General features: G+C 34.0%; 2 protein-coding genes and 2 non-coding genes across 4 annotated transcripts; all 4 read right to left on the bottom strand.

Moving 5' to 3' along the window:
* Nucleotides 1-1276: 1276 nt before the first annotated feature.
* Nucleotides 1277-1348, bottom strand: TRNAE-UUC. The gene has a single exon. It is a non-coding gene; the product is annotated as a tRNA-Glu (tRNA).
* A 999-nt stretch (nt 1349-2347) lies between these two features.
* Nucleotides 2348-2419, bottom strand: TRNAE-UUC. Its single transcript has one exon. It is a non-coding gene; the product is annotated as a tRNA-Glu (tRNA).
* A 1397-nt stretch (nt 2420-3816) lies between these two features.
* LOC116119422 (glucan endo-1,3-beta-glucosidase 7-like) lies at nt 3817-5892 on the bottom strand. Its single transcript, XM_031405363.1, has 5 exons — nt 5813-5892; nt 4976-5640; nt 4549-4875; nt 4185-4458; nt 3817-4066 (listed from the first exon to the last, which is right to left on the bottom strand). Exons 1-5 carry the CDS (start codon nt 5874-5876, stop codon nt 4032-4034), a joined length of 1365 nt encoding a protein of 454 aa, XP_031261223.1. The 5' UTR covers nt 5877-5892; the 3' UTR covers nt 3817-4031.
* Nucleotides 5893-8038: 2146 nt separating this feature from the next.
* Nucleotides 8039-12508, bottom strand: LOC116119450. Its single transcript, XM_031405399.1, has 5 exons — nt 12300-12508; nt 11593-11654; nt 9178-11484; nt 8829-8937; nt 8039-8664 (listed from the first exon to the last, which is right to left on the bottom strand). Exons 1-5 carry the CDS (start codon nt 12409-12411, stop codon nt 8039-8041), a joined length of 3216 nt encoding a protein of 1071 aa, XP_031261259.1. The 5' UTR covers nt 12412-12508.
* Nucleotides 12509-12852: the final 344 nt, after the last annotated feature.

The following is a 12852-nucleotide window of genomic DNA, read 5'->3' as shown; positions in this document are numbered from 1 at the left end:
CTGTTGCCAAAAATGGAGGCATCTTCTCTCGTACAGAAAATTAAAGAGAAATCATCTCATGTATAGAAAATTAGGAAAGTGGGAGATCTTCAAGAAGTGACGTAAATTCTTTATTATAAATAATTTATTTAAAAAAATAACAGTTAATATATTTTTTTATTTTTAAATATAAAATAAAGAGTGAGTCTGACTCTTTACATTTAAGAGTATTTTAATAATGTTCTTTATTTCAAAAAATATTTTTTATATAAATGAAAAACATCTTTATTAATTTCTAAACATAAAAAAAAAAAAATTTATTTAAATTCCAATGCATTTTTAAATTTAATGAAGATGATCTTTATTTTCAAGAAAATTACTTAATAGGAAAAAGAATTAATAAATAAAATGTATAAAAATTTATAATTTATTAATTAAAATTTGGATAAAGAGTGAAATTTAACTCTCCAAATGTGGAGAGTCAAACCCACTCTTTAATTTATATTTAAAGAATAAAGAGTTGGTTGGATTCTTTTTTTTATGGATAATTTTTTTATAATAAAGAATTTAAGTTATATAAAGAGTTATTTGAAGATACTCTAAAGAGTTAAATTTAATTTTCTATTATAATTTGAATTAATAAATTATAAGTTTTGATGAAGTTTATATATTAATTATCTTTTTTTTTTTAAAACTTAATAAGAGAGAGAATTAAAATTTAAAAAGTCCATTGGATTTGAATAAAAAATTTGTTTTTTATAATTGGAAGTTAATAAAAATGTTTTTTATTTTTATGAAATATGTTCTTTAAAATAAATAACACCATTTGAGATTTTCTTAAAGTTGAAGTGATATTTGCCCTTTATACATCAACGTGAAATGATGTCATCTCTTATACAAAAAAAATTAGTTGAGTATTGTGATATCAAACCCTTATATACAGAAAATTAGTGTTGTAAAAGGTGAAATGATATAATTTTTGCATAATACTACACATATAATATTTTTATATAACATTATGTAATAAAATATGATTAACTGATTTTAAATTAAAAATAAATTTTCACCAAATTATCTTTTGTTACATAATATTGTATAAAAATATTGTATGTGTAGTATTATACATAATTTTTTATGCAAAAAAATAATTAGTGTTTTTATCATCTCTTATGTACATAAAATTAATGGAGTGTTGTGATAGAAGAGAAAGCTATATCATCCCTTATATATATAAGAAATTAAAATTTGAAAGAAAAATATAAAAGAAAATTGAAAATTAGAAAAAAAAAAAAAAAAATTCCGTTGCCGGGAATCGAACCCGGGTCTCCTGGGTGAAAGCCAGATATCCTAACCGCTGGACGACAACGGATTTGAATTCCTCTCTCGAAGTATGAAAAAGTTTTGACTACACATTAGAAGGTAACAATATCATAAACGATGTCTAAGCTTTTCATAAGACTAAAACCTCTGTAGGATTCTTGTATAATTTGCAATGTATAGAATTAAATGTCATCTGTAATCATATTTGATAATAGAAACATGTATCAGCTTGAGTAATGAGAACTCTGCTGAATTATTATTGGTATTTCAAAAAGAATTTGAGTACCGTTATTGTTTTTATCCTACTGACTTATTATTCCTAAACTTTAGTAAGGAGTTTTATTAACTGTTAANATTCAAATTCTTTATATAAATAATTTATTCATAAAAATAAAAGTTTAATATACTATTTATTGTTTAAATATAAATTAAAGCGTAAATTTGACTCTTTACATCTAAAAAATCAAATTTTACTCTCTATCTTAATTTTAATTAATAAATTATAAGTTTTATGCATTTTATATATTAATTATCTTTGTTATTAAGCCTTTTTTTTAAACTTAATAAGAGAAAAAATTAAAATTTAAAGAATCTATTGGATTTAAATAAAAATTCTATTCTTTATAATTAAAAATTAATAAAGATATTGCATATTTATATTTATATGTTCTTTAAAATAAAGAACATCATTGAAGATACTCTTAAAGTTGAAGTGATATTGCCTTTTATACATAAACTTGAAGTGATGTCATCTCTTATACATAAAATTAGTTGAGTATTATGATATCAAACCCTCATATACAGAAAATTAGTGTTGTAAAAGATGAAGTGACATAATCTTTAAGTAATACTACACATAGAATATTTTTTATACAATATTATGTAGTAAAATATAATTGATTGCTTTTAATTGGTGTTGTTATCATCTCTTATGTATATAAAATTAATGGAGTGTTGTGATAGAAGAGAAAGCTATATCATCCCTTATATATATAAGAAATTAAAATTTGAAAGAAAAATTGACAATTAGAAAGAAAAAGAATTGAAATTCCGTTGCCGGGAATCGAACCCGGGTCTCCTGGGTGAAAGCCAGATATCCTAACCGCTGGACGACAACGGATTTGAATGATTATCGAATGCCTTTCTTCAAATGAATTATATCTCTCACAACATCTAACAGGCAACCATCACTGCTTGTAATTATATTACTATTGTAAAAGTCTTGGAGTCATTCCATGACCCATGTATAGTGTTTACATAGGATACAGACCTGTGTACAGGATAAAAGATTTCATGTTGAAGTACGCATAAGTTTTGGCTACACATTAGAAGGTAATATCATAAACGATGTCTAAGCTTTTCATAAGACTAAAACCTCTGTAGGATTCTTGTATAATTTGCAATGTATAGAATTGAATGTCATCTGTAATCATATTTGATAATAGAGACATGTATCAGCTTGAGTAATGAGAACTCTGCTGAATTAGTATTGGTATTTCAAAAAGAATTTGTGAGGACTGTTATTGTTTTTATCCTACTGACCTATTATTCCCAAACTTTAACAAGAAGTTTTATTAACCGCTAGAGTTAACATTAGAAGGTAACATTATCATAACGTTCATAAACCTTATTTTTCTCCTATATTTTCTTGATGTCAACATTATTATAACGTTATAATTTTACACTATAAAAAGAGTTATTGTTCTTCATAATTTCATAAGTCATCAACCTTCATCTTTGTACTTCTTCTTTGGGTTAATTAAAATTTCATATTGTTTTGTGTGCCTGCAATTTATTTCAGAAACACCTGTTAAATCCTGGGAGATTTTCACAATCTTGAAATAATTATTGTGGCGAAATAATTCTTGAGGATAGTGTTTATAACAAGTCTTGGATTTTCTATTTTTTCTTGTTTCTACAACAAACTCACATCTGTTAATAATGCTATGTGCACTAACTAAAAATCATACAATCTAAGTACTAATTGAAGTGACAGACTTCTCTTATTGCCACGTCAATTCCTCCCGAAAAACTAAATTTTTTTTCCTTTCAAAATTTCAATTGTTAATATTTGAATTAGTGCAATTTAGTTAGTGCACATAATATTATTCTTAACGCTTCTGTTTATCTGTTTTACAAATATCACCTGTGTTGATGGAGGTTCCGTGGGTAACTTCTCTGCTAAGACATGACATATCCATTACAGAATATGGGAATACATTTTCAAGTGAGGAAAAGAGCTTTAAAGTTAAAGATGGTGTAAAAGTAAAGCAAATGAAGTTAATTAAAGCATGAAATTATCGAAGATTGTGGATGCTTGTGCTTTGAGGAGCAAAGGCACGAAGGTTAATTCGCTTTAGAAAGGTGGGTATAATTGGTGCACACGCAGCAGTTGATCAGCTGACCTCAATGGAGGCTTTCAAACCTTAAAAATTAAGCTTACTTCTGCGTTGATCTTCTCTATTGTCCAACTTATGGGAATGGCTTCATGCCAGTAACAAAACATATACAAATAAATGAAGATTTGAAGCACAAATTCATTAAACAAACCAATCTCACTCTCATCCATTCCAGCCAAAAACTAAAATTACATGCCAATAAATACATGTTTATATCCATCTCATACACTCCACCGTCAATCTTATATCACATGCCATATAATACATGTACAAAGTACAAACACAAACATTTGCTCGCAGCCAACCATTCAACAGAACAGAGGTACTCTGTCTTTAGGAACTCTGAGGATAAGTACAACCACCATAGCCTGCAAACAACCAGAAAGAAAGCATCATGTAACGAATCAATATGAAAAGCTTTCAGAAATTGAGCATTATTTACCATTAGTCTATAAATGTCTTTAAACAGATAAACATAAACTTAACTTGGATTTTTTGAGGAAAGGGTGGCTGTTTGTGAGAATTCACAGCTGGATGGATTTTTTTCAGATTTTTGATAGAATAGATTCATGGCATATGCAGCATGTGATGCTACTGTGTTAGGTTCAAAGCAAGCACCACCTGGTCCAATCTCTTTACAATCAATCCCTTGTCCACAAGCAAAATCAAGATTCTCCTGCAATTTGGCATCAGGTATTCCATCCTTGGGCACGCACCACATTGGTGAATTGTTGGTGTTATTTGGTGGAGACTCTGGGCTCTGTTGAAAAAAGCTCAAGTTAGAAAAGCTTACTAATAGCTAGCTATCACTACTAATTTATCTTCAAACTAGTCTTGGAAAAACTCTCACCTTGTCTCCAGTCTTTGCAAGGCCAACGTCATAAGTCATGGTGAGATCAGGCTTGAACAGTCCAAATGATTTCTCGGAAAGAGGCCCTGGTTTCAAGTTCTCATCGTACATTGCGAATAAATAAGTATCCACTGATTTCCCAGGCATCAATGGAGTCCCCACCTTGGATCGGAGATGTGAAATCAAACCACCGTTATAAGCCTTGGCATTCTCAACATTTGCCTCTGGTTCATTGCTGTCTCCTTTGGACGGCCATCCAGTCTCAGCAACCACAATCTCAACATTCTTAAAACCCAGGGCATTCAACGCAGAACGTACTGCATCCACCTACAATTAATGGAGTTATTTTTTAGTTAAATTTGAGCACATAAGAAACTCTTGCTAAGAAAAGGATATAAAACAAAGAGCAAAGCATAACTCAACTCACCTGAGCATCAAACATGTTCATGTAATTAATGTTGGTGTTTGAATCGAATCGCCCTTTATTGGGCTGAAACAAACAAAAAGGTTTCGTCTCAGGTCTAGTATCACCCATGGAAGCGAAGTACGGGTATGGATTAATTGCAAAAGGCGAACCGGTGGCATTATTAAACGCGAGCAATCCTTTCAAAACGTCAACATATTTTGCATCAAAGACTCCTGAAGAGGGCGGTTCAGATTGTGCTAGCAAAGTCATAGCATGAACGGTGGAAACCTTAATTTTACCACCTAAAGAGACAGAATTGAGGGCATTCTGGATGTTCTGCATCGCTGGCAAAAGCTTAGCGACCAGATTTTGGTCACCAGATAGAGTAACCTCGTTACCCACATTTATGACGATGATATTGCTGGCTGGATAGAAGGGAACTACATTCGTGTTGATCCAGGTTTTAGCAAAATTAGGATCGGAAGCTAATGCTGGAACGTCAGCGTTTGAAGTTGCGATGACAATTCCTACACCGGTGTTTGCAAAGGCTTTGATGATGGCTGGGTCGGCCCCGAACAACCGGACCTTCTCAATTGCAGAGGTTTGTATTAGCTTTGCAGTGGCTGATGGTTCCGGGAGATTGTCCGCGACTTGCCCATAGTTTATACCTATGAATGGTTCTGAGTCTGCACGGACAGAGTAAGAGTTTCATGACTGAGTAAGAATTCTCAGCCACTAAAAAGATATTTCATCTTTCAGGCCAGTACGTACAGTATTTATGAATTTAAAAAAAAAAAATGCAACAAAAATTCAAAACAAAGCTTTCTTTCCGAATCATAAAACTGAACAACAACTTACATGCAGTTTCTATTACGTTCAGTAGAAAGACGGCCAAAAGTACAGCGCAACGAACAGCTGCCATGGAAGAAATGCAGTGCAGTCTCTGTTTCGGATATTATTTCGTGAAGGTGAGGTTCTATAAATAAGAGAGGGATTATGGAGTCGAGGGTAGAATTGTAAGAAGAAAAACAGATGGTAAATTCTACTACATCGTGAAAGTGGAAACTCCTGAGTGAAGGATCCTAGTCATGTGGGGAACTGGGAATACGTATAATTCTCCTCCTTTCAAGTATTCATGGTGGTTTTCTTCTCTACTAAGAAATGACATATATATAATATAATAAAGAAAGAAAATGGAGTAAAATTTTCAACGAGGGAAGAGAGCTTTAAAGACGTTATAGAAAGTAAAGCATAAAATGGAATAGAATATTGCAGGTGGCTCGAGGTGAAAAATGCAAAAGCACAAAGGGGAAGTAACTTTATAAAGCTAGGTATGATGGGCGCACAAGCAATTCAAATGGAAAGGAAAACTTTGATTGATACCTTCAAAATTAAGCTTTCTTCTTGGTTGCCGTTATTGACCAAACTTTTTTTATTTGGATAATCGGGGTGTTCGAGTCAGTTTACGTGCACCTTAACTAATCTTCGGAATCTATTAAACATTTTACAAGTCTAAATGATCAGATAAACTATAATGTTATTATGGTAAGTGGATCCAAGGTTTGAACCCAAACTCAAAGAAATAAGTAAACCTCTTTAACCACCCGACCAACTCTTGGGGTTAATAATTTAATTTTGAGCTCATGATCTTTAGTTTCATCTTTAAATAAGATGTTATGGAGACCCACTCTATCAAAGGCCTCATCACGACTCCTTTATTGACCATCTTATGCTAGTGGTTTCATCATTTATGTATGTCAAATAAAACAAATTCAAATCCAACTTCTAAATCTAAAGTGTTGTTCAGAGATATCCGTTACAAAGGCTTTTTACACTTTTTTTTTTTTTTTTAAATAAAAAAATCTAATTACTTTATTAGTAAAGTGTTGAGTAATACTTAATGTCTCTCGTCTCTTTGCTAGATAGCCCTCAATCATTAGTTAAATTGAAGATAAGTTTACATAATAGACCCAATATTTTCTAAACACGGTTTGATATAGGCAATGATATTTAGTACTAGTTTCGCTCTTTTATCGAACTCCCGTCCTAAGCGCTTTTAATGTGGGAAAGTGATAGTGTCACAGGACATTGAAAGGCAGATCTCGTTTACTTCGATAGCTTTCAATGGGGAGAACGACATTTCCCACCCAAGGTCTGATGGAGCCTTTTTCACCTATCAAGTTTTAAAATGACATTTTCACACCTTTTGTTAAATTTTGTTAATATTTTTTTGTTAATATTTGATTAAAAAAATGAGAATATCCTTAAATAGTTTATTATAAATTAAAATTTAATTAATTTAAAGTCTTTATTCGATTATCTATTAGTCTAAGTATAAAAATATATTTTTCTCTTTGTTTATTTAATTAATTAGGAATATTGATTTTTTATGTTAATTACTAAAAATAAAAAACATTATAAATAATAGTGATGTGATATTGATGACATTATAAATAAATATTACGATTTGTTAACTTTAAACAATTTTATAGTATTATTCCTAAGTTTTCAAGTAGGGTTAACTATTTTTTCTTTTTTGAATTTTAATATTTGACTTTTTGGTTAATTAAAAAATAATAAAAAATTTATAAAGTAAAATATTTGAGGGTATTTTTGTCTTTTCAGTAAAATATTAACGGAAAATATAGTAGAACTTAACGAAGGGTGGTAAAGTGTCCTTTTGAAACTTGATGGATGGAAAAGTGTCGTTTCGCCAAACCTTGGATGGGAAAATGTCATTCTCCCCTTTCAATGTGGGGTTTGTGACCGTGTGAGTATGACGGAACACCAAAAGATGAATTGCGTTTACTCTGATACCATTATTAAGGATTGGGAGTTTTATATCTAAAATAGAGGGAGTCCCCTTATAAGTCCAAAATTTCCCCTAATGCGACATTATGCTCATAGATATGGTATATTTGATATGGACAATGATCAAAATTCAAACTGGCATATACACAAATTTAATATTACCTTCGGGAAAATGGAAAAAAAAAAAAAATAACCCATGAAAATTTTCAGTTTACTTTACAAACTGCAATGCAGAGCCAAATTATTTTCCCGTGTTTTTTTCATCAGTTCACATCAAAACGCTGGAATTTGGAATTGTAAAAGATCTCTGGTAATCTCGTCTACGAGTCCACTGAGAACAAATCTCTCCACATCCCTTATAACATCATCTTTTTCAATAAATGCAAACATCATCTCGTTCCAACTCAAATCCCACATACAATTCACATCTGGGTCCTTGTTATAGACATCATTCTCAAGCAATTTAGGCAGAAACTCTTCCAAAATGACTTCACTATTCACATTCCCACCGTAGAATTTTAACTTCTCAAAGTCTTTAGTTAACTGTCTAACCAAGTCGTCCAAGGATCTTATCTTCACTGCAGAGATTGATACTTTAATAAAAGGATGAACGCTTAGCTCTTGCGTTCTTCCTTTTCTTTTCATTATTTCATAGCCGCAGTCTAATATGAGCTTGCTGTCCTCATCTTGACAGTCAGGGCCACCGGCATCAAGAATGTCAAAAGGAATGTTGAGTTTGAAGAGAGCCTCTGCAGTGTTAAGAAATATCTGGCTTTTAATCAGTATCTGCTTCAGATGATTTTCACCCTCTGTTAGTGGCCTTGCTGTTTCTGTTCTAGAACTTTTCTGGTACACCAATTGTGAGGGATAAGCGATATCAGTGCTGCCTTGATGCTTCCCTGCAAAATTAAAACAAAGAGCTTTGACTATCAAACGTTTTTCCATTCCACACTTCTAATGTCGTTTCTGTTGTTTCATGAGATGACATTTCGTCCGGAAAGATACACTACACGTCGTCTTGTGGGGAAACACATTTGAAACTGAACTACGAGGTTGTACTTACCATTTGGTGGATTAGATTCAGTAATGTGAGACTTCTGTTCTACACCTCCATTAAGCAGTGGTTCTCCACCTTGCTGATCACTCATAACCGTAGAGTCTGTCTGCTGGCACTGCACATCATCCATCCAAAAAACAAAATGTGAAATAGCTGCGAGAAAATAAAATCCTATTTAAGTATGGCAGGTAACAACACACCAAACCAATATGACTCCCCCAAAACAAGCAATTACTTTTCTACCTCGAATGTGGTTTCTAATCCTAACACAATAAATATTCCTCATGAAACTCAAATTAGAATTTTGAGATATACGAAAATAATAACTTCAAAATTGGTGTAAAGATGGACTGACACTGTCATTCCGAACTAGAGTCTGTGTTTCTTTTGCGCTTTGGCTTCCATGCTCAGTAGGACTGTGCAAAGTGGGAGCCTCCTGAGCTTCTCTTTCCTGTTGTTGTGCAACAGCCGTTGGTTCTATGCTAGCAACTAATTTTCTTGTTTTAATGATGCTTACTTCAGGTTCTTTGGACTTGCCAATCCTTGTTTGATTTGCTTCTCTGGGGACACGGAGTTTTTCATTCTTTCTCTGTTTCACTTCTTGCAAAATGGAATTTTTACGTTTCTGTGCCCTGGCAGAGTTCTGTAGGGCACCTCCTCTTCTGACCATTACTTCATTGATCATTCGAGGAGTCTCTCTTCTATGCACCTTAATGCTTTCAGTGTTCCAGGTGCCTGGATCATGAACAGGTTTCTTTTCCATAATTGGTGGAACGGCAGCTTTCGATTTTGCTAGTTTAGATTCTTGCTCTCTTGAAGATGTATCCTGATTTGAGTTCCCGCTCACTGGGCCTCTTGTGTTGACATTTAAGCTAGCAGAACTCTTGTTACTGACCAGATCTTCTTGACGTCTGCCATCTGAAAACCTTTCTGATTGCATTGCATCAGGAGCTTCTGTGAAATTTTTCTTACTAACTGCGGCATGATTTATATGTGACTGCTTCTTTTGCAAATTAATCTCAGCATGCATGGATTTTGAAAAAGCAGGGGACATTGATTCACTTCCCTTTAGTTTCCTTGCTGGCAACTTCTGTTTTACACTCTGTTGTCCCCTCTCGTCTGCTTGCTGTTTTTCTTCTAGAGGCTCTGATTTCCGGAGCATGTGTGGTTGTTGGTATCCGAGATTGGCTTGAGACTTCTGCCGAGTGCCCGCTACAAGCTTGTTTGTGTAAACGCTTTCTCTTCGAAGCGCACCTTCCTTCAACCCTGTTTTGTCTTCGGACATAACTATCGCTTCTGACCTTTTATGTGTTTGAGGTGGCATCCGCTGCAGCTCATCCTTTAAAACTGGTTCCTTCATTTTGCTCTTTTCTGCACCTCTATGTTCTCTTTGCTCTTCATGATTATCCTTTTGGTTTCCAATGTTATGGTTCAATGGGGTGATATTGCCTTGCTGATTGTCTACTTTGATACTGGCCTTTTCAAATCCTGTCACTGGTTTTGTACCTTCAAAGTCCTTCCAGGGTGACTTTCCACCATGAATTACCACCTGAAAGCCAGCATTGCGGGCAGCCAGTTCAATTTCTGCTTGTGATGCAACACTGTTCTGAACTGCTGGAATGTTGTTGGTTTTTATCATCTTTTGCTTTGACGTTAAGTGTACCAGATTCTCAGCATCTTCTGTCCTCTTTTTGGCCTTCTTGGTGCTTCCCTGCACAGTTTTCTTCAAGAGGTTTGAGTCTTTCTGTATGGCGTGCTTTGATTCTACATTTTCTGGAAGTTCATCAAGCCCCATTAATTTTGCAATTACATTTGGAATTCTCGCCTTTTCCATTTTGGATTGAGAAGAACTTGAATAGTTTTTCTGTTCTGAAAATGAAGCTGGAGTTTTGACATTGGAGCTACTCTTAACTGATTGCCTGTGAGGTGCTGATTTTTTTTCATAGATGAAATTAGTAGCTTCCGAACGGTAAGTAAGAGCTGCCAGCCTCAGCTTGAGATCATTCCTTGCAACATCTTGGGTGCCATGATAGTTTCTTGAGGGCTTGTCGAATGAAAATTGTGGCCGAGCCAGCTGCTTCTGCTCAGCCAAATTAACAGCATCGTCATCTTCATCTTCATCCTCCTCAAGCAAAGTGATCCGACTTTTTCTTCGTGGGGTGCTCATGTACTCCGAAGCATCCTGCAGGTTTATAAGCATCCGCAATGATTCTTCCAAATCTGTGGCCCCTTTCAGTAGTTCATTTCCAATTTCCATTGAATATCTATCAAATTTCAGGCCATTAGAGCATGCTGTAAGGATCTGATTTAACTTTTGAGCCCCCCTTGATATCTCTTTGAGATGGAGATGAGAGAGGCTAGGGAAGTGGCTAGTTGAAGACTGATGCCTGTCTATGCTATTTCTTCTTCCCATCTTCTCATAGTCCAGTGATCGCCCGCCAATCTGATTCAAGAATGCCAGAATTGAATTATTGCCTGACGAATCCATCATGCTGAGTTTTCCTCCATTCTCAAGGGCAAAAGCCAGAGCCATAGACAAATCTCCAATTTTTCCTGTGCTTTGGCCTCTCCCAAAAGGAACAACCTGTTGAGAAGCTTCACCAGTGGTGAATTTATTGCCTCCTTTATACCTGTTCTGCGGGGTCCCAGGTCTTAAACCAGTCTGTTGGAAACAATAAATTGTAACTTAACAAAGTTAATTCCCTGTATTTAAGTCTTATATATATATATATATCAACAAATTAAACAAAGTTCAGCTTTGAAAACTTACAGTTTCAGTTGTTTTGAAATCTCTGGATCCTCGGTAGTTTTTCTTTGCATACGAATATGCATCTGTTACACACAGCAGAACAAACGCTGCACTTAATTAAACATTTCTATTTGTGATTGAACATCTAATTATTACATTAGTTTCATTATAAAATAATCATAGAAATTATCTTGGTCGATGTACATCTAGTCAATAAAGTGTCAATACATTATAATTAATAAAGTCACATTTGCAGTCTTTTCCTCTCTTAATTTTCTTTTGACTAAAACTAGCCGATTTTATTGCTGGTGTTTTCTTCTTCTTTTTTTTTTTTTTTCAGGCAGAGTTCCAGAACAAAGTACTATTTCTGAAACCTTCCGACTTTGTTAGTTAGTAAACTGAAACACAATCTAACATTTTACCATTTGTGTTAAGAGATAGCTTTTCTCAGTATTTTATTACGTATATATGTCGACTGAAGAGTAAGAATGCAACATGTAAAAGAATTAATTTCCCTTTTGAATTTCGATATGATCCTTCTAGCCTACATGCTAAAAGGTAAATGGTACCGGCTACTTTTCTAGTTTGCTTGAAGCCATGAAACAAGAATCATGATCCTGAGAAAAGCTAAGTTAAGATTCTTGTATCCGTGGAACTTCAATATGAAGTTGTCCTATGAATGCATTCTCTTCTTGGTGTCTAATGCAAAGATTTGTAGAATTACTTACCTGCAACTGTTGTGTTATTTGTTCGGTTTGAACTCTCAGTGGCAGCCAGTCGTTCTTTTCTCAACCGGAGATCATCTAACAGCTTCTGTGCAAAGTCTGATCTCTTCGCCATCTCGTGCTTGGAGCTGAAACGGGAACCCAGTTCCTATCTCTAAGTTCCTATCTGTTTAACCCAAAAATAGCATAATGAGTTTTAATTACATTGTTTTAGGAATATTGCTAGTGCAGAGAAGAGAAGATGAGAATGAGAATGTTTGTAATTCCTTTTCTAGTTGGGAAGGTTCTTTCAAAGTTGGGTGTGGTGGGAAGTCCAGTCCAACGCGATAATAAAATGATGTTTGAAATATTGACATGGGAAGATTGACGTGAACGTCAGTTATATCTGCGAGTGGGGGTCTCTGTTACATTTCCACTGTCCTGACTTTGATTCTAATCCAAGCAATTGCTGATGTTTCAAAGAGCTTCCGCTTCAAGCCTTCTTTACTAGCATATTTCCTACATCTCCTCATTCCATTTCTTCTCTTTATATATCCATGATGGTTCAGATCGGATA

This window comes from Pistacia vera, unplaced genomic scaffold (genome assembly GCF_008641045.1).
Source record: "Pistacia vera cultivar Batoury unplaced genomic scaffold, PisVer_v2 Contig89, whole genome shotgun sequence".
Lineage (NCBI taxonomy): Eukaryota > Viridiplantae > Streptophyta > Magnoliopsida > Sapindales > Anacardiaceae > Pistacia > Pistacia vera.
Note: the sequence above shows the minus strand (reverse complement) of the source record. Positions and strands in the feature narration are given on the sequence as shown.

Coding starts and splice junctions, on each gene's coding strand:
- LOC116119422 (XM_031405363.1), bottom strand. CDS start 5,876: ATGGCAGCTGTTCGTTGCGCTGTACTTTTGGCCGTCTTTCTACTGAAC. Junction 4,876..4,975: donor TGAACATGTTTGATGCTCAG/GTGAGTTGAGTT, acceptor CATTAATTGTAG/GTGGATGCAGTACGTTCTGC. Junction 4,459..4,548: donor TTGCAAAGACTGGAGACAAG/GTGAGAGTTTTT, acceptor TTTTTTCAACAG/AGCCCAGAGTCTCCACCAAA.
- LOC116119450 (XM_031405399.1), bottom strand. CDS start 12,411: ATGGCGAAGAGATCAGACTTTGCACAGAAGCTGTTAGATGATCTCCGG. Junction 11,655..12,299: donor AAATAACACAACAGTTGCAG/GTAAGTAATTCT, acceptor TGTGTGTAACAG/ATGCATATTCGTATGCAAAG. Junction 8,665..8,828: donor TGAATCTAATCCACCAAATG/GTAAGTACAACC, acceptor TTAATTTTGCAG/GGAAGCATCAAGGCAGCACT.